The sequence below is a fragment of the Anticarsia gemmatalis genome, chromosome 20 (assembly GCF_050436995.1).
Source record: "Anticarsia gemmatalis isolate Benzon Research Colony breed Stoneville strain chromosome 20, ilAntGemm2 primary, whole genome shotgun sequence".
Taxonomy (NCBI): domain Eukaryota; kingdom Metazoa; phylum Arthropoda; class Insecta; order Lepidoptera; family Erebidae; genus Anticarsia; species Anticarsia gemmatalis.
This window is the reverse complement of record NC_134764.1, coordinates 885,730-912,969: the sequence shown is the minus strand read 5'-3', so window position 1 is coordinate 912,969 and position 27,240 is coordinate 885,730. Positions and strand designations below refer to the sequence as shown.

The 27,240-nt window shown below is 33.4% G+C and overlaps 2 protein-coding genes across 2 annotated transcripts in view; one reads left to right on the top strand and one right to left on the bottom strand.

Moving 5' to 3' along the window:
- Positions 1 to 14,570, bottom strand: part of LOC142981858 (uncharacterized) — a 220,813-nt gene extending 206,243 nt beyond the window's left edge. Inside the window, exon 1 of the mRNA XM_076127995.1 lies at positions 14,102 to 14,570. The gene's annotated coding sequence lies outside the window, so the exon portion shown is untranslated. The remainder of the gene's footprint in view (positions 1 to 14,101) is intronic.
- ct (homeobox protein, cut) overlaps positions 1 to 27,240 on the top strand; it is a 167,119-nt gene that overhangs the window by 65,419 nt on the left and 74,460 nt on the right. The window contains exon 3 of the mRNA XM_076127918.1: positions 6,448 to 6,759. Coding sequence (XP_075984033.1) covers positions 6,448 to 6,759 — 312 coding nt within the window. The remainder of the gene's footprint in view (positions 1 to 6,447; positions 6,760 to 27,240) is intronic.

The window sequence follows — 27,240 nt, the reverse complement described above, 5'->3', positions numbered from 1 at the left end:
ATTGTATGATTATCGGTTCAGCGCCTCTAGCGGACGGCGTAGGAACTATATTTGCAGTACATTTTAAATGTCAATCTTGATACGATGGTACCGATTGTAAAAAAAATGCGCTATAGATCGAGCAAAGGACTAAAATATATTTTAGAGGTACAATCGATGCTAGTCAAAATAAACAAATATATTGACATTCTAATACGGCCACTGGGCACGTAAAAAAAGGTCCGAAGCCCTTCGTCTGAGCCAAGGAGGGACCTTTATCATATTTATTTTATTTCAATTCGGTACGAATTTAATCCTTTTCCATTAATTAGTGACCGCTCCCCGTATAATGTGGGGTCTGGGGGAGCCCTCGCGAGTATGCGTTAATTTTTCTTGGCGGCCGCCGCAGGGTTGAGTGTGGTGTGAGCGAAAAGCGTTCGACTTTCAAAAATTTGAACACAAATTTATTTACTTACTGGCTGATAGACTACTTCCTGTGCCACAGATAAACATATCAAAAAGTTCGTTAATATTATCTATCAAATGAGTTGCCAGTCTAATTAAAATACCAAAATCATACATTTATAGGGTGACAAGCCCCACACAACTTTCCAAGCATAAAAACATATAAAAATTCATGGGCAGTTCCCCGCGCCCACTGGAGCGTGCGGCTCTCACCGAAACATATAAGTTTTCCTTCATTATCATCATTTTATTATGTTCTAGAAACGTACTCATTGAGATTCACCTTTATGTTATCAGATCTAACGTACCATGTATCATATTAATTGGTCGTTTCATGTTAATTATAATTAAATCTTAATTTTTCGGCGGGCATTTTTCGTTAATTCGCTTTTTACTGTTAGATTTTACAATCTTATTGTTGGTTACACGTGCGCCTTTATTTCGTTATGTAAATATGTTATTAATATTCTAGTTTCAGAGATATATTAGCTATCATTAGTATTGTTGTATTATTCAGTTTGTATCGTGAAGATTGCCACATATAAAAAAATAAAATTACGACCCGTTGACACATGTATACCGCAAAGAAATCATAAAAGTCACTTTGACAATTTCTTAGCTGTAAAAACAAGAATCGTCATGTTTCGAAGCGTTTATTATTCTTTTGTTGTCATTATCAGTCATTAGTACAAAAATGCCGATGTGATTACACCTACATGCTATCCTGACTCACGTTTAGGCAGAATGTCCGTCGCCTGTGCCAATTTAGAATAAAAGTCACCTACACGTGCTCCGAATCTATGAAATATTATTAATTTAAAAATATGACAGACGTTATTTGTAATAAAATAAGTAGCTTTCATCTTTTGCTATCAATTAGATGAGAAATTCGTTTCAGTTTTTCACTTTTCACGTAATGATAGAATCTAATTTGAGTTATATTATTCTTTTGTCAACTTTAACATTAAATTATGTAACCTATAAATGAGTTACGATTTTAAAAAGATTTCGGTAAATAATTTCGGCAGCCATTTTTTTACACCAAGGGCAACTGCACCACAAAAATAATATCGCAATTAAAAATATGTTGAGTTATAAAATATTTCTTACACATGTCACTTATTATGAGTAATTCGTTGAAGATATTCATCTCTTGTCAACTGTCGCCGCCTCGTCATCTGCAAATTAGAAATGCAATAGTTTTTCAAGACACATTTAGAATTTGTGAAACTTAATTTAGTCTAGAACATATCGAGGTTATTAAAAGCTATTTAATTTTCATAAATATTACAAACGACTTGCGTAATATCACGGCTAATTTGAATAAAACTTGGCAGAAATGTCACATTTTTGTATATAAAATATAGATTAAATATATATTTTGATTTTGAAAACAATAAACAAGCGAACCAAGGAGGACCATAAACAAATCTCATTCGATTAGTTATAGACAATAGGAGCAGAGACAATGAACGTTCAATACAGCCTGATTGAATCCATTGATCGGTTGTCGGCTGCAAATTGAATAACTTTCATATTGTTTTATGTTTGTTTGCAAAGATTAAACGCAAAGACCACCACCATTTCAAAGAAGAAAGTGTAGAGAATTTATAAATCATGTTTTTAAAGTCCCTAACTCGCAGTTTTCCAGTGTGCTGGACTCAAGGTCTAACCCTGTTCGGGAGAAACTCCTGCCTAGCAGTGGGACAGTTGCGGGTTGAAAAAAAGTATCAACATTAAATCTCACCAATTCATGTGCCATGACACATCATACACTTAATCTGATCATCATAAAGTCGAATCAAATCTCTAAATCCATTCATATTTCTCAACGATTCCATTCTTTCGCTCATCTCCTATTACCAAACTAATAATCTAAAAATCTGCATGTTCACGAACGAATTGTGATTGGTGGACGTTAACTAGACCGGGTTATTTAGAGGCAACAGTACAATCATTCATTGACTCATTAAACATAACACCGTTACTATAATTGTTCTCCGTGAGACTACAATTACTAAGATTACACAAAACTTAATCTATTGCTCAAACACAATTTTGGAATCAGATGCCTCGGAAAGATACCATTCTTCGCTTGTTACTGGTCAACCACTATTTTAATTGTCGGTTCGGTTAGGTAGTAACGGTGAATACATTGATTACTATCTACTAATGGAAGCTTTAAAATATTCTTGTGCAAAATAAACACGATTTTTTGAAACAATGCCATCTATAACCGGCGTCGATCCGACACAGTTTCACACTCATCAAAGTTTTACATCTCTTTAATGTTTAAAACTATAATTAATCAATGTCTTCTCTTCCACCTGCCATCTTGTCCACACAATCGACTAGGTACTACAACGTTCCCACATTACCTCTATTCTCAAATTCGACGCTATTATAAAAACATTTGAGGCGACATCGACCGTTTTTAATTATTCAAAATTATTACAATCTCATTAGTGTTCACACAATGTGATATTTTGAGTTTATAATTGAATGTGCTACTTCCTATTTGATGGTTGCTTTCATACTTTCATACACTTTCTAGTTGTAAACATAATTTCGGTGTAATCGTTGTTTTTAATTTGAATTAGAGATGTATCGTTTGTCGGTACGAGGTGTAATGGCGGCCCTTCACGTTCAGTGCACAGAGATGACACGATAACTGCTGGTATAAATCTGCTAGCAACTATGTTTTCTATCTAATATGCTGATATATCTTTATTGCTTTTTCTACGTTCTTGAGTAGTTTTTAACGTATCGTGGCGATCTTCGCCGGTATCCGGTAGTTAGTTCGTGTCACTAGAGGGCTACTTTTATTTACATACAACTATCATTAATAGCACATTTCACACGCACGATCCATACTTCCATATTACTATTGTAAATGCGAAAGTTTTTACGCTTTCACGGCGAAACAACGCAACTGATTTTGGTAATCTATATTTATAAAACTCTTCCGTTACTGAATGACTGACTAACTGACGCACAGATATGAAGATTCTTTTAGAAGTGTAGAGAAGCACTAAAAGAGGATTTTCTATGCGGGTAAAGATGTGAGCGGAAGAGTAAAAGACTTCTTTTTCTCAAAAATCAACGCCCTAGAATCTTACAGCTAGCTACTAAAAAAAATATAACCTCAAAAAATTATAACCTAAAGTTTAAACTATTTCTAAAGTCCTTAACTCGTTCTATTTGGCAGATAATTGCACAATCTGTAAGCAGATATCTATCAATCAGTAGTAATTTCTTCTACCGTCAATAGACTAAGGCCCTCTGACATAATCAAGGGCAACTAAAAGCAGGGAGTGAGTCAGTACGATCAATCATGTTCAATTGTCGAGCGCTCGTTACGCAACCGTTATATAGGTGATAGGAATTATCGAGTGCTTTGAGAATAACCATTAAAGGGTTTCTTTTTGAAGTAAAGTTATTTTGTTTTTAGACTAGCTGTCAAAGCAGTAGGCTTTGTAAAGTGATTTGATTTTAAAGAACACATTTGTTTTTCCTATAATTTTATAATTTATTTTACCTCTTTACCAGAATCAAAAATCATCATATTTCAGCCAATATTACATATTTGTGAAATTATTGAATAATACAATGAAACCTTCCTCTTTAATTAATTTGTCTGTCGATGAAAAGTATAAAAATCTGTTCAGTAGTTTCCGAGTTAATTGCAAACAAACTGTTTGTGGATAATTTAATCAACTTCTCTATAGGTAACATAGATATATATGTGATTGCATTTAATAAAGAATTGTTAGTTTAGCGATACTGAGAAATGTTTAATTGGATCTCGGATACGCGAAATGAATAGCAATATTCCCGGAATCGAATTCATTACTCATGTATTCCTAGAACTGAGCTATTAATCTCTATGTATCTATATTTAAAGTGTATCAGGAAAATTGACATATTTTGATGTATTTTTAAACAAAAATTTGTAATAAAAGTATTTATTTTACAGTTTTTTTATGTATTTGTAAGTAAAATATGTGTTTTTAACTATTTTACTCCCTCAATCCAAGAGGAAACTTTTGCCTCGTAGTGAAACAATAATTAATGGGTATAAATTATTACGGAAGTCTATTTTAAGGCTTTCACACCAAAAAGCACTGAACCGATTTTCATGAAATTTACTGGGAAAGAAAATCCCGAGTCAAGCAGGTACTTTCAGATTTTCAAAAAACACTTATTCTTTCTCAAATTATATTTTTTTCAGCCGTTTATATCCATATTGCAAATACATACAACAATATAACGCCTTTGATAAATGAGAGATAGCAACTACATACATTACATCCATTACTCCATACATGTCTACATACATGATATTCAAAGTAATAATCAAGAAAGTGATGTTAATAATATAATTAAACGAGTACGGTTTATCCCACATCTTTGGTTTCATCAGTTAAAATGTTGTGTGCGTACATTTTTATGCGTTGAGTTAAAGGTGCTTCAGATTGTATATGCGTTGTCATTGCGGTGACGCTGCGTTTTTTATGCGTAGATAAAGCTACAGTTAAAAAGAAAAAGGTATTTCTTTTGCAAAAATGAGACGTATTTAGTAGTTATTTTCTAATTACGTATGTTATTGAATATGTTATAGAAAAAATAGTATTCTTTGGTAATTTACTGTCTCAAAATGAAGGTAACTACGAGTCACAATAAACTATTAGAAAAACACATTCATGGAAAAATATTTAATGTAATACGACTTAAGATTATAGAATTAGATAAGTATAAATAATATATTTAATGTGACAATGACACAAAGAAAACGTTGTTACACTTGGTCTAACACATAACCTAATTAAAACTAACGCAACACAATATAAGTTCATTAGTAATAAGATCTATAGCACAAATAGCAATATAAACAAAACCTCCAGTATAAATTTACGACATCGACCTTTCAAACCGCAGCGTTATACAGTGTGTAAACCCCTTTATACTAAGATATTATCTGTTTAGGCTGCGTATCGTCACGCGTGTGTAGCCACAGCCTTAGCTTTCTTAAACTAATCACTCATTAGTCTCGGCGCCATCTTGGATATTTTGGAAACCATCTTTTTAATATTTTATGACCGAGTCACGCTTCGCTGCTCACCCGCTTCAGTTAATTTTATATTTGGCTAGATTATTTTAATTGTTTTTTAGATTTTATTACTGAATTTAATTGTGGTAACTTTACACTTAGTTTTTAACTGAACACCTGTCGAATTATGCATCACATTGGAGTAAATTTGATTATAGTCAAATGTGGATTTATGTCATATATCTGTACCTACACCTTCGGTTACAACAGGCGTGATTATACAAAAGTATGTAGAAAAAACTAAACTAAATAGTGTTATAACCACCCATCAATAAAAGCACAAAAGGAAGCGAATTTCACGTGCGCATACGCAAATGAATTAATACAAACTAATTACATGTTCCCATATGACGTACTTCCGGTACATTCAGCCTATCGGCCGCATCACCGGAAGTGCTATCGGCATCAATGGCGGTGAATGGATCAGTTAATAAAGCCTATGTTTAGAAATACCTGATTGTTAATTATCTATTGTGTTAAATTGTCGTTGTTTCGATTTGTTTAATTAGATTAGGAGTTCTATTCCCAGGGAAAGCCGTCGTTTTTGGTAACCAAAAGTTCTCCTTTTGGAGGTTTCAATCTATAAAACCTATATGAAAAACTGGTATCAAAAATTGGACATTTATAGTCTTTTAACCTTCACTTCTGTAACTTTAAACCCTTCAACACAAATGAAAATCTTAACGCCACGATTGAAGTAACACTCTTTTACGTTACCTTACCAAACTCAAGACTACTATTGATTCAAACTATCTAACAATAAATAGAAATACCAAACATATTGCCCAATCTGAAAATCCAATCAGCATTTGCAGACACACTCACACACTCAAAAAAAAACAAAATAAAAAAACTTTATCAAATATCTAAAACAATCTTTCCCCTTGTTACAGAGAGCCACACTGGCCGAAAAAGAAGTCACCACACTAAAAGAACAGCTGGCAACCACTAGCCCCACCCCTATCCAAGCTACCTTGCCGAAGACCAATGGCTCCCACCTAGAACCCACGAGAGACCAGGCTACGGAGACCAGGGTCGACAGGTTCAGCCCTGACATCAAGGAGGAGAAAGACTTGGATGACGACTTAGAACATAAGATGGAAATGGCTGCTACTGGCAGGAGTAATAGCAACTCCTCGAGGAGTAGCCCCGTGGTTCATCAGGGAGGGAATCTGGAGAATGAGCTGGCTGCTAAAGGGAAAGAGGTAAGGATTTGCTTTTTTATAGTTTTACATGAGTGTATCGTAAGTAAAATAATAATAAATTTAGTAGCCTAACCCCTTCCTCATTGCGGGAGGAGACCCTTGCCCAGCAGTGGGACATTAATGGGTTAAATTTATAGCTAATTTTAAAGAGTTTATTGGTAATACGGAAAAAAGGTAAAAAAATCTTGGGTTTGATCTCAAAAAATTTAAAAGTTTAGTTTAGATTTGAGATTTCCTGTACCGTTTTAAGACTGATCAAAAGACTACCACTTATTTTCAAAGTGCAGTTTTTCCGTACTGTATAAATTGTTCAATAAGAGATTTAATAGACATCGGAAACTCTTTTAATCAAAAAAATGACAAAATGTTATGTTCTTTGTCACAGTAGGTTAATAGCAAAGTTAAATATTAATTTTAAAATATCATATTATTTTAATTCATAAAAAAATCGTTTCTCCTATGACGTCATCATTGAGTAAACTAACACTTTAAATTATACATCCGCTGTATCACCACTCTATTGGGCTCAATTAGAGGTGCCCCGCGTTAATTGTCTGTATCGATAATATTGATTGATCGATTAGTGGGCGTCGAACGTTTGAGCCGAGGTTATTGTGGTTATTGGTTTCAGTAACAGTTTCAAAGATGTGGGTTAGTTCCTTTGTATTATTTAACTATAATTAATGGGTTTATTTTAAAAGACTGTATTAGAAATCTAATCTATGGCCTCTAAAACCATAAAAAAATAGGTTATGGTTAGTATTGTTGGGTTATGTCTACTAAATAGTCATTACTCATTATCGAAGTTTTAAAAGCTTTACGTGCCCTCTAAAGCACGTTTTGTAATCTAACTATCAATTTAGTACTAAACCTTCGTTTTGCTTAACTTACAACACGTAAACAAGCCTTTTTTACACAATACTTTTAAAAACTTTTTTGCAATTACGAAAAACCCATTTCGAAAAAACAATCGATTGTACAACTTTAGCCAAAATATACGAAAATTCAATTAGAGGTCTTCTTTACGGAAAAAACTTATCATGTCCCCGTCAAAACGACACAGTGTGGGCAGAACACTAATTGAAACGAAACGCTCTGATCACTTGCCAATGCCAATTAACACTGGCGAAGATAATGTAATAGATAAGTATGAAAAATCAGCTTTTCCTGTGAAATGCCGTATCAATGAACATCTTCAAGAAATAGGTTAATTAGGAGCGAATTTACGTAGATATAGATTCGTTTTATAGATTTCTTTCGATTATGTAATACTAGCGTCACGGAATAACAAAAACTAATATAAAAATAAGACGAAATCGAATAAGATTTTTATGCAGCTAGCAAAATGATTAAGATTTTAGACGTCCGAAAGTCTCAAGTTCAATTCCTACCTATTGCATTACCGTGAAACCATTTCCAACACAAGCTTCTAAGCACACAATTTTACAGCGTAAATCGCTTATAATTTTAATCATGTGCTTGAAAACACATGCATCTTTATGGCACATAGAATGTCATATGGACCTTAAAAAAATTTACCCGTTACTAGGCATTCCTCCCGGAATCAATGTAGGGCAAATCTTTGAGTCCACCTTACTAACCAAATGCGGGATTTCAAGACCTTAGCTACTTATAGCATACAAGTCTTTAAATCATCCTCCGGAACTTTACTGCATACATTTTAGTTCAAAAGATCCCCAATAAAAGAGAAGTGTTATCGCAAGTCGCGTGTCTTACTACAAGCAGATATTTATGTAGTGCAAGGATTACGTCGCTTGGTTCGGTGCCGATCAATCATTCCATTGAACATATCCTGTTTCCTTTCGCTAGTGATGCACTCGCTTGATCGGTTATCGATACAATTTATTAAATGCTCGTGGCTAGTTGCAATCGGTCGGTAAAAGAGATGTGGGTTAATCAACATAGGCGCGGACGACCTATAGATGGGTTACCGCATTGTGGTATTAAAACTGAGCGTATCCGTGCTTCGGAGGGCATGTTAACGTTTGCATCCATTTCGTGATCGATTAAGTATCTCACATAAATGCAAGGTTTTCCAAGATATCACCTAGTATGTTATTACTATTATTGATGCCCTTATATTTAGAAAAGTTAGAATTATGTGTTACGACTACATAATAAAATAGTAATGCTATTTTTGTATTTGCAATGCATAGTTCCTTGGCTTTTTATAGACTAGCCTAGATATATTTGATTTGAATGACACTTTAGATTATTACTGTCAATTATAATAGCGGAAACTAATAAGAATTGTAGAATTTACTTGATATCATACTAATAAGGAAATTATTTACATTCTGCAGACGGTGGCGAGAGAAAACTTATTTATACTCATATATATTATTACATGGTGTCTAAGATTCTATACTTTATCTTCTGCCTCAAGCTCTTTGGCAAAAAAAAATAACCATCGGCAAAAATACTGTAATTGCGGAAAAAACGTACACGTTGTATTTTCTATGAAAAATCTGGCCACATACTTTTCTAAAACACTATCAATTGTGTCACCGAATTGAAACTATTTTGATTCTAAAGTTTCACTAGCAAATTATAACAAATTAAACAACCCATTCAGAATTGCAAATGCAAAAATACTACATTAAAATAACAACGTTTTATCGATAAAATCCCACCCACATACACGTAACAGCATCACTAGATCTGTCAAACTCAATTCACCATTGCCCCCGCGCAAGTAGCGAGCATGTAATTGATTTATTGATCGTACATTACATTCGATACGAGATGAACATCCTTTACTCTCCTCTCCTAGTTGACCGGCTGACCTCGTTAAGTCATCTGGTAGGGGACGGCTATCTGAGTTAGCTACTGCAGTTACTGGATACGTAATTGGATCAACAATTGATTGATCTATAGGTTTTTATCGTTATTGATCACTAGCTGACCCGCGCAACTTAAGAGAACACATAAGAGAGAATGGGTCATAATTTTCCCCAATTTGTGACATTTTTTACTAGCACTCTGCGCCTATTGGTCGTAGCGTGATGATAGCCTATAGCATTCCTCGACAAATGGGCTATCTAACACTGAAATAATTTTTCAAATCGGACCAGTGGTTTCTGAGATTAGCGCGCTCAAACAAACAAACTCTTCAGGTTTTAACATTAGTATAGATACACAATTGATTTCAAATACTTCATAGAAAATCTACGCTATTTTAAGACACATACATACTTATACATAAAATCACGCCTTTTTCCCTTAGGGGTAGGCAGAGGCCAAATCTAACAATTCTTACAAACATCCCTTGCTTCATTCACGCCCATACATCTTGTGATATCACAGGTTACGACTACTACACCATTATAAATAGAAAATAAATCAACAAAATTCCATACATACAATAAAAGCAACATACAAATTTACATGAAAGAAACTACATAGACAACAGCAGCCGAAACCATTCCATTTCAAGTGCTACTCATCGGGGATGCGGCCGAAATTTCAAAGAACGGTACTGCAAGAGCCTTTCAGAATGCACCCATTCAACCTTCAGAATCATTAGTCTATTGAATCACCAAATTTAAAGAGAAAACTGGTTGGATTTGAAGCGAAATTCCCCATCTTTTGTTAGATTTTCAATAGCATCTATAGAATAACATGTTAGCTTGATCAGCGGGAAAATTTTGCTCTTTTACAGTCGGTTGGGTGTTAAGGAAAATTTAGGTGTAGTTAAGAAGATTACTTGTAGAACATTTCAACACGTTTTTGGTAGAAGCTAAGACTAACAGTGACTCTAGGCTACTAAAACTGTTTCATTACTAGTACGTCACGTGTCGAAAGACTTCCATGTAGAATAAATATTTGTGTGATCATTAAATCAATAACTTTATATTGTAGTATTAAAGTTGTCAATGTTACCACTGAAGAATGTGTAGGTATGATTGTCCCCAAAACGAAATCCGACTATGCATAATTAGCTGTGTTATAAACTTTTCCAGTAACAATTAAAAGACAAAAGCAATTAAAGTGAAAAGCAACAAAATCGTGTAACACGAAAGTATCAATAGTTGAACAGCAGAATACTTGTACACTTGTACAGTGTTCAGTGTCGAAACTCAATGAGTTCCGCGATATAAAAGCTGTTATTTGGCGTAACGAACGCCTTTGTGCCGAGGAATTCCTTTACAGGCACTATCTTAAAGATGAATTGCCGTACAATGCTGTGTGAGTTCTACGTACACCAGACACAAAGAACGATGACGCGGCAATGCAAACAATCCACGGCGATAGTTTCGCGAACAAACTAGCTATAAACAATCCGATAAAAGCACTGAACGTACAACTTTTGATAGTACGCCGCTTTTTATGCAAATACAAGTTGCGGAATCGATGGCAGAGTTTTTTTGTTTCACTCCGTTGTTCAGTTTCTTCAATTGCAGTTTAAGTGTTCAAGGAACCTGTTTTGTTGATTGCAAAAGTTTATAAAAATTCTCAATTACAAGCCACTCAATCAAATTCAAAGAGGAAAAGGTATCAGCGGACAGAGCTATTATCGAAATGTCATCAAAAAGAAGTAACGCGCCACCCTTTCGACAACTTAATTAAAAGCTTGGCAAAAAACCTCGTCCCTTCGATAAGGTTAATAAGTTTGTAACCACGGGTCCGGCGTTTGAAAAATTTTTCCCTTTTTCCTCGAAATTTGTCGAACAATCAAAGAATATCAAAGAATACATGCCTGGGGGTCCATTGTCGCGATTTCTCGACTTATAAAACCCTTTTGTGTTTGTTAAAGATTTTCCGTAGCTTCATTTGGCTTCTTGTTAGATTTTTCTAAACAAGTGTTTTAAAGAATAACTTGACGTAGCTCCAACTCTGGTTATATAAAGGATTTAAACTGTAAAGAAATTTTTCATAATTACGTATACTTTTTGTTTGAGGCGATGAATAGGTTTTTGTGTTTCTACATTTCTAGTTACGTGTGTTTTTCTTTGGAGAGCATTAAAGGCGTATTCCGATATATCTCTTTCATATTTATTTCGATCAATTCTCTTATTAGTATTAACGAAATAAGATTTAGCGCGTGTCATCTCCACATTGAGATAAATGGATGGAGATGATATTTCTTTTTTATAAATTGGCTATTTATTACAATAACCGTTTCCGACTTGTGAGTATTGGGTTCAACTCTTTATGAGTAATATTTCATTGATATTTCAATTGTAGACGAGTTTACAAGTGTAAACATTTTATAAATAATGTAGGTAAAGCAAGGCTTGGTTGCTATCTGAACTGAACTAGTAACCCGAAAAGTTCTCAAATTTGTTCAAGTAACAAATAGTATTTCATCATATTTGTTTTATTCATAAAGAATGTATTTAACTTAATACTTATAGACAAGATGTCTCTTGTTTACATACAACACTGCGGCAAAAGATAACATCAAAAATAACATTTAATAACTAAACCAACAAAGAAACCGTTACAAAATTATTATAAACAAATTATAACGTAACAAAAGTATAATTAAAACTAATTTAAGATTTATATTACATCTAAAACCAGGTGTAGAATATAAACAAAACAATATACAGCTACTATTTAATTTGGAATAGCAATAATATTTCATCATAAATCATAAACGACTTTCTTTTTAGGTTATAAAAAGTTGCTTTCATCTCGTCACTAGATGGCGTTGTAGTAAAACTGTAAATTATAGTTTAATGTCACTCCGGCGGGGGGACTTGAAAGAGTGACGTTGCTATTTTTGTACTCACAAAACGAATACACACGAAATTAGTTTATGACGTTTGTCTGTCGTTCGATTTATTTTAATTTTGTTATTTTCGGGGGGAGATGGGCTTGGTAAGGTGACTGCACATTGGATGTACTTGTTATGTTACGCTCCGGCGTATGCGCGACGTTTTTATCACACAGTATGCTTGTATCGCGAGAGTATATGCACTTGAAACGTGTACCTATCGGCTCATTAACGAGTAAAGCGTTTATTGGTTCCTAATACTTACGAAACTTACGAAAGATTATGAGACAAATCAATAACTTTGGTACTTAATTCGCTATTAAAACCAAAAACAAATTTTAAAAGATTTCACATTTTAATTTCCTCCTTAAACTCTTTCAATGCGAACATAAAGAACTTAACTAAAGCTCACAAAATATCGTATTTGATGAATGAATCTTAAAAAAAGAATCACAGAATCTTTGATTGAAATGTTCTGACTTAAATAATTATAATACATCTCATGTATGCTCCCCTCTTACCAACGTGGTTCGACACTGAAATATATCTCGTTCAGTTAAACTAATGGCGGCAGAACTAATTTAGATGTTATTGACATTTATCGATGAACATTGCACGCTGTAACTTGAAGACTTCACTCAGAGAAAACAGCTTTTTTAAAGACGATTTCTTTACTAATATTTTGTAAGAAGAAAGAACTTAAAATGAAAAGATTATGTCTCTGTATTTATAGAACTATTAAGTGTAGTGAAAAATTCTGTAGAAGAAAAATTTTTCGAGCAATAAGACACTGAAAGAAGCAAAATAATCAGCTTGTTAGCTATTGTAATAATAGTTACGTAGTGTTACTAGAAGAACATTGTAATTAACATATCACTTCACACTACAACGATCGTTCCACTAATTTATAGATACTTAACTAATCAAAACCTCGATACGACAAGCCACATAATTAAAATGATAACACGATCTAAATCTTCGTAACGTACGTTTTCCGACTTGCTATGGCCATGCAATAATTTATTGTAATCCACTCCAAAAGCTAATGATAAATACTACTAACAACTGGAGCAATCTACAGACATTAATCTACCCTGCCATATTCTACGATAATTTATAATCGAAACGATGCCAAATCGCATCGGCGCGACACCCAGAATGAGCTCGATAAATCATCGATATTGATAGATATGCATCGATACATAACATCGATAAACAACCAAGACAACGCTGAAGTTTCATCACATAACGACGATTGACGCAAACAATCTCACAATCGACACTAACTAGAATAATAATAATGTTTTCCCTCATGTAAATCCATGTTTGATTATAGATGAAACATGTGACCTTTGCGTTCTGGTTTCTAGCAAATCAAAGAGAAAGCATCGGGGACTTGAAGAGAGGCAATCAGATGCCCCATCAAACGCAACCTATCATCTTGTCAGAAATCGGCACGCACGTTAATTTAATAACAAAAAAAGCCTAGAGTTACATTAGAAAAAAGGACAAAAATAAAATGTAAGTAGAATACGCGCTCCGTCGTACGTAATTACGGTCCAAACACGCGAGCGACTTGAAAGCAAATGTCAAACTCACATATTTATTTCCAAGTATTGAATGTTGCGGCCGCTTCTCGGAAGATCCGATGTAAACATCATCGTGTCGATGATGAAAGCGATCTGCGGCTTTGTACTCGATGTCTTGTGCCGTCCGATGCTGATTAGTCTAATTTTATCCGCGCCCACAAAAAACACGACAAATATGTAATTTGTGTGTACCGTGACAACACCGACATCAGCCACACGAGTGAATCAGTGAGCGCTGGAGCTGCGTGACTCCCGATAATGACCGGAAAACGAACGCCTCCGAACCTTCTCCGAGTGGAAACTTTGTTAGTCAGTCAGCAATGTTACTTTAATAACCTCGTAATTAACTAAAACGAAGACGGCTCGTCGAATTCGTCCCGGTTTATTTATACACGGTCCCGCGTCGATATTCAGAAGCCAACTTGATAGATTCATAGCAGCGAACATCAAAGAGCGTACATTAATCATAACTCACATCAATCGCCGGTGAAACATTTCTGTTTTTATTGTAAATCAGTATTAAAAAGCGACAGCATAAGCATATGAATCAAACGTGCGCCTCGAGACGTCGACTATGTGCAATAAATTCGTGAAAACGTAAATAAAAAAGTGTGGCGGGCCGATCGGACCACCCTGCGGTACACCTGTTGAGTCTATTACCGTGTGCGCCGCGCGCCGACAGATACCATCGAACGTACCGGCTCGTGTCGCTCATGTACCTCATGCCGTGTGACCACCTCACTATCCTCACGTGTCGTACGTCATGATACGCGATAAGTTCACAAAAATCATCTTCGCCAACATCTGTGATCTTAATAATGTATCGAGTAGATCTATATACTAGTGTGTAGTATATAGAGTGCGGAGTCGGACGACCTACAGTGTGGCTGGCTGGCTGCACGGTCACCGCACGCACAGATCGCGATGAGTTTCCACGCAAATCGTGCGTGAAGTTTCTTTTTCAAACGGCCGGTGTAAGTGGGCCTCGACTGCGCCAAACTAATAAAACTAACTTCCTACGAAATGATATTTATGTATGTACCTACGTCTGGCTTCCATCGTTTTATGATCGTCAACAGTTACATATTTAATGTTCGATGTTTATCAACATTTCTTTCTTATGCAGGTTTTAGTGGAGCGATAAATTATATATCATCAAAGACTTGCTTATTTTGAAACTTTTGTTTCTTTAGCTCGGTAATTACTGGCTTTGTGCAGACGTCATTGGTATTATTAAGTAAACTTGGTATTCTTTTATCATAGAATTTGATGTATTAAGGATGGTTTGTGAATTTGTTGATAATGTGGACGTCTGAATCGGCAGGCTTGTTGAGTTTATCACTGTTCACACAAGCTGTGTCAACTAGTTAGTCAGTAGTGATATAGTGTACAGATTGACTCACCCTGTAAGAGGTAACGTGACGCACTTAGCGTATATTCCTAACAATGATTTTCAATTAAAATATTTGATGAGTCGTGTCTAGTTTAATGGAGCTTTTCTAGGAAACGCTGTTAAGATTAGCTGTTATTGGCATATAAAATACATTGCTTCCGCATAAATTAGATTTACGCCAACATTGGCTCCAGTATTGGACTAATTATGCATGACCAATATTGGCTCCAACGTTACCTTTAAGCTTTTCATGCAATGATTCATTGTTCGATTTTACTCGCAAGGTCGTGGGACATGTACCGTAGACGTTTTTTTATTTAAAAGCTCTTTGTCTGAGAGTGCTCCTCGTTTAATAAGAGACATCTGTTACAACTATATTTTGGGGACATCGCCTTTGAAACGTCATATAGTAGATAGATATTTGATTACAGAAGAATATTACTACTAATTTGAACCTTAATGCTTTGTAATAAGGGCTTAGTTGGGTAGTTTGTTTACCTTTGATGTATCTCGATTTCTTTTTGTGGGTGTCAGGAATATTCGATGGCTCATCGGGACAGTGTGAGTAAAGATGAGACGAAATATCAATATTTATAACAGCTTATTCATACTGTTTCATTTGAGTCTGATTTGTACAATAATACATAAATAATAAAGATTTATGAGTTCTTGAAATTGTGTGATACATGAAATGAAAATGTATGAAAATAAATATTTGTATGTTCATTATTGTTTTACGTATCACCGGTTTATCTACTTCTAGATAAGTCTCGGTTAGCTTATCAGCGGGAATTTAATCAACGGAATTATTTATATCTTTACCTATACATTCTTATTTACTATGTTCTATATAACAATATCCATTAACAGCAACTAAGTCGCAACTCACTCCATAATTCGTTTGACAGTCTCATGTAATATTAATGACGTCATAATTAGTTCGATCTCAATCATTAGATCATCAATATTAATTTGCAATTACAATATCACGCCTCCTTACTTGATTACATTCATTGCAACGTCTGATCAAACATCGCCGTGTTCTCTATAATCAACATCTATTAACATTAGCTTTTTCATCAATTCCGTGTCAGCCATTCCGCAGTTTTTCACCTCCATCGATCACTTTTTACTCGACCTATAAAGGTTTATTGTTATCAGGCGATAATTAATCTTAATTAATTCATTAAACTACGGATATGGGCTTTAATTTCTGGTCCACTGGACGCTTAAATAGAATAATTCGATAGCGTGGCTCCAGTAATATACATTATTAAAGTTTATTAATAGAACGCAATCAATATTGTTTCAAAATATTAATTGGAAAGAAATGCTACTGAATAAAATGGCAATAATGCTCAAACGTAACTCATAAGAACACATCCAATCTTCTTAAGTCGATTGGTTTTTAATAAAAACTGTAATTATAAAAGAAAATGGCTCCAATACTTATACATAAGCAATTATCGTCGCGAATAACGATCAACTTGGCATATTACACTTATCAGACGCGGTTATTGCCTCAACTAAAACCTTATTGGGTTTCAATAAGAACCAATTTGTTCCGCGGCTACCGTATTTTGAGTTTCTATAGATTCATTTTGGACCAAAATTCTTAGTGGTTAAGGTACTGTTTTGTTTGTATTTGCGTGTTCCCATGTAGGGACGTGTTAGTTTGAAACGTAGCACGTGTGAGGAATATGTCAATTCATTATAAACTTTGTGTCGTATAGAAGATGATTTGTGACATATTATAGAATAATGCGGTGTCTGTTGGTACATGCATCCATTAAGGACTTATTGTTTGGTGCGAGATACCGCCGAATTCTGAGTAATTGTCGAATTTCTGTCGGTGTTCAGTCATCGTGTGTTTAATTAGTTTCTGTTTATTGTTCGTATTATCGATTCTAGTAACGTTATCTCAATTGTCGAAGGAAATTTGTGTGTTTGTGGTGAATCGAAGACATTGTGCGGCTTCTTTGTTTGTTTAGGAAACTGTTTGAACCGTTTAGATTATTCACGATTGAAAAATAAGTTCGTGAAGAGTCTGGTCTTCAAAATAAAATCTCCATTTTTCTTTATTATCGTTAATATTCATAAAACTTGGCCATTCCCCCACCTGTAACTTTGAAATGCAATTACAGAACGTCGAAAACATTCTACTATTGTTTTTATTAAAATTAATTCTGAAAATCAATCAATTCGACAAAGTTTCTTGTCCCCTCGCGATTCTCAACATTTTTCTCGCCCCTCGGTTAGACAATAGAAAATGGATATTAATATTCTGTTGTAAAAAAACACGGTTTTTGCTAAACAATGGGTGTTGTTAATTTACTCATTAAGGATTCATGGGGTGTGAACTACCCCCGCAGGGAGAAGGGTGGCACAATCCCAATGATATTGGCCTCCTTTGATACATTCGGTTTTGGTACAAATTGAAATTTAATTTTATATCAGCCTGCGATGTGTCTGGCGGCTAATCTGCGGGTACTTCAACATTACAACAAAGTTTATACTACTTTTTACATCTACATGGAAGTTGGGAATTAAATTACACGTATTTATGTTTCTATTCACAACAAATACAAATATAAATCACAGATTCGCAACACAATAGTTAGTATAGTACAAAACAACCGATAATTTTAATACTATGAATGACAAAAGTGACCACGTGTCGAGGGTCCGAACTGGTTTCAACCGGTTCCTAATAAAACACTATTCAATCGAAATTCGGACAATCCGCCACAAAAGTATACAGACTCATACATTTTCATACACACTACTTTAACCACTATAGCAAACAAAATAAGGACTATTTTGGCTTGGTTTCAAAATTTTTTAATCTACGCAGATGTCCAGCTTTAAATCGAACAAGATCTATTGATACGATTTTTTATTGTCGTTATAATGGTGATTCTGAGTTCTCGCGTGACGATTTTAATCTCGTTTTATAAAAGGAGGGAAATTCGTAGGAACTGGTTTTTATTGAACTAAATACATTGACAGATTTTAAATGTTTGCTTCAGATTTTTTAGGGGATATGATTACTGTTTACTAGATTTCGAACTGGCGAAATTCTTATACAATGTTTCCCTTAGTTTATTCTTACTAGAAATTTAATTTTACTCTAACAATTGTATAAAAAATGACCCTACAATGTTACTTTTACATACGATTTTGTGTAAAAAAACTATTCTTAGACACAGATATTCCACACATAATATGACAATGTGCTGATTTAAACACATCCCTTGCACACCAAACACTCAGTACTTATCAATATTATACAACCATCTTCTTCAGCAAAAAGCGTGAAAAAAAAACAAAAAAATTAGCACCCCAGTCTTGTGATTTTAATTGAACGCTCTGCTAGCATCGAAACAAAGCTTTAAAAGGAATATTTCGAATAAATTATCGTTTTTTTTCCTTCACACTTCATTGTGGAGATATCGTTAATATTTATTTTTTGACACGGAAACTGTAGGGACTTTAATATTCGGTAAAGAACCCTTTGTTATTGAAATACCGGTGTCACTTACGTATAGAAAGAAGGTGAATTTAATTTTATGCAACTCTTTTGGGGCTGCGAAGATTTTTTTCAATCACAATCAGCAAATATGGCATCTATATTTATTCTTTACTGATATTTTAGAGAGTATTGTAAATATATAGCTAAATCATCAGTGAGTAAAGTTATTTTTATCGCAAACATTATTATAATGGGTGGACGCAAGAAAATGAGAGATATCGTCAGAGAAATTCCCAAAAATAGATCCTCCATTTTGAAAATTGTTTCAGCTGTATTGATCAAGATTAATATAAGCTACTTTTTATCCAGTCTAAGAATCATTAAAAATACTAGTTATGAGTAAAATATGGTGTGCTTCCATACTTTTTATTTGCAATAACTAATAATTGGTTCTGCTGCATTGAACTTGATGCTAAGTAGAAACTATGCACTGATTAAAATAGACACATAACTTATTTAACATACATAATTACATTAAATAAATATTGTCTAGAAAATATTTCCAATGTTTCTTGTCTCATTAAATTTAGAAAGCTATAATATAAACAAAAAAAAATATAGCGGCTTAACTTAAGCTATCTTTCTACAAGTACGGCTTAACATCGGCTTCCCATGCAAACTTTTTTTAACTTACGCATATAGGTGTATCTATACTAATATTATAAAGCTTAAGAGTTTGTTTGTTTGAACGCGCTAATCTCAGAAAGTACGGGTCCGATTTGAAAAATTCTTTCAGTGTTAGATAGTCCATTTATCGGGAAAGGTTATTATTGGCTATATATTATCATGCTACCAAAAGGAGCAGAGTATCAGTGAAAAATGTTACAAAAACGGGGAAAAATTTGACCCATACTCTCTTATGTGTCGCAAGCGAAGTTGCGCGGGTCAGCTAGTGTAACATACATGTCACATGACGCAAGTACACGTGTAAGTCCGATTGATTGTAAACAATCGATGGTAATCGTGACGAGTCAACGGCCGGCTTATCGCGGGTCAGTTTCGACAGTTTAGCGAACTATTATCGCGGCTACCGCGGATGTTGGGGTGCCCAAAGTTTAAATATTACTTTATGTATTTATTAAGTATATTACAAGTATATCAAGGGCCTCCTCCCGAATTGAAAGAGGGACACTTATGGCTAACAGAAAATATGGTCAATTACATACTTAATTTCATCTTATACAAACTATTCTTTAATTTGAAAGCACAAAATTATGTTTTCTTTTTAAATAGTGTCTGTAGTTTTTAATACTAAAATACCTGTAACAATTATTAAATTTATTTTATGTAGTAACTTTCATATTTGTTTATTACATCCTAAAAAGAATATAGGCTACTTATTTTCATAAGTAGGTAAAACATCTTACATTAGTCGGAAAAAAATCAACGTAATTTTTTCTCAAAAAAACTTTGACAACCACAATGTAGAGATCGATACAGGCATTTAACCAAAACAATATGGAGTATAGATAAGTATTTATATAATATTATTTACTTGCCTATATGCCAGTTATATACTGTACGTGCATCCGTTTGACAGTGATTGTGGATTATTATCATTGATACTGAGGTTTGTTTTTACGAATATTTTAATATATACTAGTTAATACTACGACTTTGCCTGCGAGGTTATTTAAGGTGATAGATACTCTATGTGTTAATACAGGTAAAAACTACCTGTATGTTAATTTAAATTAAAATATTTTTGGTACTTTTGATATGAAACAGTATCTTACAATAATTTATACCGTCATATATACAAACTTTTACATTTATTATATTAGTAGGAGGAAATAGGATGATGATAATTTCTTGTAATTGCACACTAAAATACACATTTGCGTAATCTATAATACTGATAAAGTTTCATAAATATATTATATTTGATGTTCTAAAACAAAATACAACAAAAATAAAAAATACTTTTTTCATCTTACAACCTTATTGCGCTTATTGTAATTGCAAAAACCTAAGACCAAGTACACATAAGCTCTACAACATGTGTGTTGAATATCCGAAATTCACAATGACAATAGTCTCCCAGTTGCCATCAGAGACTTAACAATATCTAAACAACAACACTAGTTACCTCGAAACAAAACGTTCCACCGTTTAGAACACATTAAGCGATTTACTTAATACCCTATCACTACTCCAATCGATATGCAACCTTATCGATTGTATACAAGATTGAATTTCAAACACCAATCACTTTCGTTGAAATATTAGGGTCATTCTCAAACCGACTTTAACTCAATTTAATAGAGTTTAATTTTATTTGTTTAAATGTTGTGTGTTGTGTCGTTTTAGTGTAGTGTTGAAATAGTTCTCTAAGGAGATCGCCTAATGCATTGTCGTTAAATTAATGCTACGATTTATGACAGTAGGAATTAGCCTCGAACAGCCAGCAATGGATCAGTATTCAGTTTTATTGATCAATGTAAATACAAATAAGATGACGTCCAAGGGATTTTGACACTTATTAGATCAACATAATTTTTACAAACAATACTTGTGAGTTGGCATTCATGTATCTGTAGAAACTTTACAAACATACTAATATTAAACATATGTAATATCAAAAACTGATTTCACTCTTATAGGATGAGCAGAGATTACGGCATTCCACCAATAACGATCTCTAAATCCCTTAATAAAAACTTTTAACATTTTACAAATAATAATTCAGCATCTATTAAATTGTAATGAACATCAATATTGACAGTACCTCAACTATTTGAAAACATAGAGATAATATATTTATCTTAAATATTACAAGTCAATATTGATTCGTTATTATTTCACTTATCTAATGTTTACATTTATGTTTCTAATCGTGCGCAAATATTTTTTTCTACTTTTACCTTGTTTGCTAATTTATAAACTAGTCGATTTAGTCTATTTTTAATAGACTAGTTAACTATTCATACTATTATATAAAGCTCCCCCTTTTTAAGCCACCAAGGGGTAGTTTTTAGTCACCATTATCTTAGGAATTCAATTGTTAAGCATCTTTTACTTTGGGTAGATAACATAAGTTAAGATGACTATGTCAAAAAATAATGCTTTTTGGAGAAGAGTTGCGCATTTTGAACCAAAATATACCCTTGAGTGTAAATTTACCCCAGAATTGTGACGTCACAAATCGATCAACAAATTGTTGAGCGGTTTATTTGTAAAGGAAGGCATTTGTCTCCGAAAACAATAGGATTCCCACCCCCTAGCCCCCTACCCTCTCGATAATTGAGAGGGGGTGTTTTAATAACCTTCGCTTATTTACTTAAGACTTACAGACACCTGAACCTTTGAAAAAAAGAAGGACTAATTATTTCATTCTACCCTTAAGCGATCCAAAAGCGACTTAAAAGCTATTGAGTTTAAGTCCAATATTGAATAGCGATTGTTCAAATTTTCTTGCGGTAAATTGAACCGGGAAGTTAAATCTTGTTTGCATTTTTTTCTTTTTCAAAATGTCTGTGGTTTTTACAATTGAAACCTTTTAATTATGATGACAGATTATTGCGTACTTTTATTAATATAGAAAGCTAATAATCAATTAAATCTCAACGATAGCGTAAAATATTGATAATCCTCAATACCCTGAAATTTGTACCCTACTATTATACTAAACACCCGTATTTTATCACACACACATTACTCTAAATTTAAATACATTCAGTGAAGTTGTCTATCATAAGTGTCACACACTTAACAGAAAAGCAATTCCCCTTTTAATTCAAAAAGACATACATACATACATACATACATACAAAGACAAACCGATACACAATTATACAAGGAAACAAGAGTTGTAAGTAGTAATGCTAAGACGAATGTTGCGTAAAATCGACGGCTCCCACCCCGCCGGGGTAGGGGCGCCTGATTTACGATGTCTAACCAATGGGGGTTGTATTTCTTTTCGGTTTTAAATATGCAAAAATTTTACTTAATTTTTGCTTTGGAGTAATGTTTCGTAGTTCGGTTAATGACGCTACAATACTTGTGCACGATAAAGTTATTGATTTGATATTGAAAATAAAGTTCGAAGTAGGAATACGGCATAAATAAGTACCTTGGTATAGGAAAAATAATAACTTTAGTCTTTACGAAGGTTACCTACCAATCGATCACATCAATCAATAAATAAAAAAATTAGTCACTGTATTACGTTAAAATGCAACAATCTAAAAAATGTTGTATTTTGTTGTATCATTAAAATACAAAATAATATATATTTGTGCGTGCAACACCCCTAGCTTGCCCCCGCACAATTCGGCGTTTTCTTTCTCTAATTGATAATTCTTGCGCGATCCCTCATCGGAGCTCCTACAATAATACAATTAATTCCCTTATGCCGGGACCTACTTATAAATTTCTTACGCGCAACCCTTATTAGGGAACATGCACATTGTACACGCAAAAATATGCAATAGATAAAAGAACTGTCCTTTGTGTCACATTATTAGAACGTACATATATTTTATTCATCCAGATGGGTTTAAAAAAAGACAGATTAGATATCAAATAAAAAGGTCCGTCATTTTAAAATACTGAAGCCTAATTTCAATGTTTAAAGATAGATTGCTATATGTGATAATTGTTTGTAGGTGACATTATATACATGCTCATTAATCGATACAATGCTTAAGACATTTATTTCGAGGCTAGTTTCACTCTACTTTCAAACTAAACACCTCAGTATAATTAACTGTATCTTTACAATTTTTTCCTAAAAATACAATTTTAAAGAACATATCAAAAGTTCCACTCATAAACATTATTAGAAACTAAGCTTTTATTTGTAAACAAAACTGTGGAATAGTTTGTCAAAAACTTCGTGGTACATAAATAGAATCAAGTTGAACTGCAACTTCATTCACTCCGGTTATTTGGGGCTCATTCTCTACTATACGAACAGATAAAAATACTTTACTCAATTCTATAAGCTTCGTTTTAACCGCCTTCGGAAAAGATTAATACAACTATTTCTATTTTAATAAATTATATTCATAGATTCTGTAATTTATTTCGTATAGTAAAAGAATCAGCAATTATGAATAATGTTACTCTAATTAGAAACCAACGCATTTTTACACCCTCTTATGTAATTAAAATACAGTCTTTAACTATTTCTCAATTATTATTTTCTTTAACAGTTTTTCTATTACAAGATATTTTCAAGAAATATAATGTCTCTTTCCTTTAACAAGATCAATGTTAAGTGTATCATCTCCTTAACTTGTCTATGTGTCGTGTTCACCCTTCAGACATTGGAGACTAGCAGTAATTGCTTCCCCGATCCTCTCTCTTTTGTTATACACCACACAACAAAAACATATTTAATACGATGATACTTTTCGTATTCGTATTCATATTCACTTATAAATACAAATTATTTGAGAATAACCCTGATTTTTTCTTGACTGTCAAAATAATGTCAAAACCTTTTTTTATTTCGTTCAAAAATCATATACTGAAAAAATTAAAACATTTTTGTATAGATTATATTGTAATTATTAGGCAATCAATCTTCAAAATGTAAGAACTAAAAAAATCTCATTCACTAATAAACCATTAAAAAATCTCAATGTATTTCTCTTCGATTAGCTCATAGTAACAAAACAACTAATTTTAATTACCGATAAATTGTAATGGCCGACCTATATGCTGACCTCTAATCGTAAACATTATCTAACAGTGACTCACAATGATAAAGCACAAATAACAATCAATTTGTGAATTTACTTTCGTTATTAATATTCAAAACGTGTGTCATCATTTTATTTTAACATACCATTATCCTATTAATATTATAAATACGAAAGTTTAAGGATGTATGTATGTTTCTCTTTCATAAAAAAAAACTACTCAATGGACTTTAATAGAATTTGTGACACTGAAAGCTTATAACACGTAGATACTTTTACCCCGGAAAATCTTTTCAGGCAAGCAAAGTGGCGGGTAGAAGCTAGTTACAATATAACACAAACCATTAAAAAAAAGCATTTAAACAAAGAATGCAATCCACAACACAGCCAATTAAAAAAAAGAAAACAAAACACTACTCTCAATTTTAAAAACAAACACCAATTCTAAAAAAAGTATTAATATAAAAAAATTCTAACCTCACAAATGTTTTATAAGATAGGTCTGATTAAATGTCGTTGTACTAGTATCGATAATTCAGTAACAAACGAGTGTTCCGCCCCCTCGTTTCCAGATGGTTTGCCGATTTGCCGCGACTCCTTACATTTAAATATGGCCGCCGATGTTCGGATACAGATGATCGTCTGTTTTTGTTGTCATTCCGTTTTATTGATAATTGAGTAAGCAGAAGGCTTGTTTCAATTATATTATTTTGGTATAACCATTGGCCTCCCACATAGGTTATTTGAGTTCTAATTAACTCGGACTTTTGTAAACTATATGTGTATTAGAGTAACTAATTGTCCTTCTTAAGGAACCATCATGAGAAAGGTGTTAAAGATGCATTAAAAGCTCTATGATTCATTTTTTGTATAGACTATGGTCGATAATGAAACCATTTATGTAAGTTACCCATTAATTTTGTTGAATCAAATAATCTAATAATATATTTTTCTTTGTTACAGGTAAGCATCAAGTTAGAAAGTCAACAACTGGTAAAGTTTAATAAGAAGTTATTGCGTCATTAAAATACGTCATTAATAGGCGCCATGTCACTCTCCCATCACAGTTTAAAAGATATTCAAACAATCAGTACATTAAAATTCAAACCCACTCGATCACAAGAAATTTGTCAATATTCGAAGCGGCCATTAATATTGTTAATCTTCAAACGTCAAACGATTAAAACATCGCGTGACTATAAAAAGGCACCATTTTTAAACGACTTATCGACTGTCAGTGTTTAACGATAACACATTTAAACTGACCGTTGAAACTAAAGAGCCTTTCACAACGAAAGTTAATGTTAATCTATCTTTTTCTATACATTTATATAAAAAACTAGATCGTGTTTTGATCCTGTTTATATTAGCCTTTACTGGCTGTATAGAGAGGTGAGTGTTTATCATGCGATACGTTCAATAACCAATCCTCTTATGGATTATCGAACACGTATGTATTTTAAATGTTGAACGAAAAACGTTTTATTACCAAGATACACATGATCCGATTATTTAATATACTTATAACAAGTATTGTTAGTCTAGACACGAATACACATAATTATTAGTAAAATGTCAAGCAATAAATTTAAATACTTAATAATAATAGTAAAACAAACAACGCTAGAAAGCATGACCGGTGTAGGTGTATTTATATAAAAACCGATTTACGATCAGGAAAAAAATATGTAAAAAACGGTTGCCCTTTTTAAACGTAATTGCGTAATAAAACTACAAGGCGGCAATAAAGTCACAAAATAACGTAAAATCGATAATCTCGAGTGAAACAAAGAAACGTATAAAAGCAACGGACGGGTTATTAATTCTTTCATATTTAACATTTTTTAACTGCGCAAATATTCAAATGGGGATTTAACGATTATTTTTATTGACACTTTATGGTTCGGAAACTGAAAATGACTTAGATATGATTCGATGTTTGACGTTTAACGACTGCACGCGACGCCATTTTGTAAATGAAAGCATCTCGGAATGAGTTACAGCTCCATGCAAATTAACTTAAATATATTTGCTTCCTTATTTAGAACGATTTACAACCGAATAGCTTACTAGTAATAACGTGAGCCTGAGTTTGTGAAATATTAAAAATTGTTCAACCCTACATATCCGTACATTTACCCCTTTCAGCCTCCAAATATACAAAGTCATCAAAAATCAATGAGGCATCTTGTGAACACCAAAAGATGCGCATTAATCATCTCTCACCATGTTACGACAATGGCCAGCATCTAAACACATCCCGTTGGGGGGGAAACCACCCCCACACACGTTCTGTAATTAATTAAAATTATTAATGACATCGCGTAATAATGTATAATCGATATCTCGAGTTACAATTATGAGGGATTAGGCTCACGACGCGGTTGACTTGTGCGTTGTTTTAAAAAAGTACACCTGCTTGATAAAATGGCGGGATAATTGACAGTTTGCGATTAAATAATTGATTACTGATATTAGCCATTGATGTTTGAAGATTGATAATAAATTGCACTAATTGCGTTTTATTGGTTCGCAGCTTGTTCAAATTGGATGAGACGTAACTAATAAATAATTTT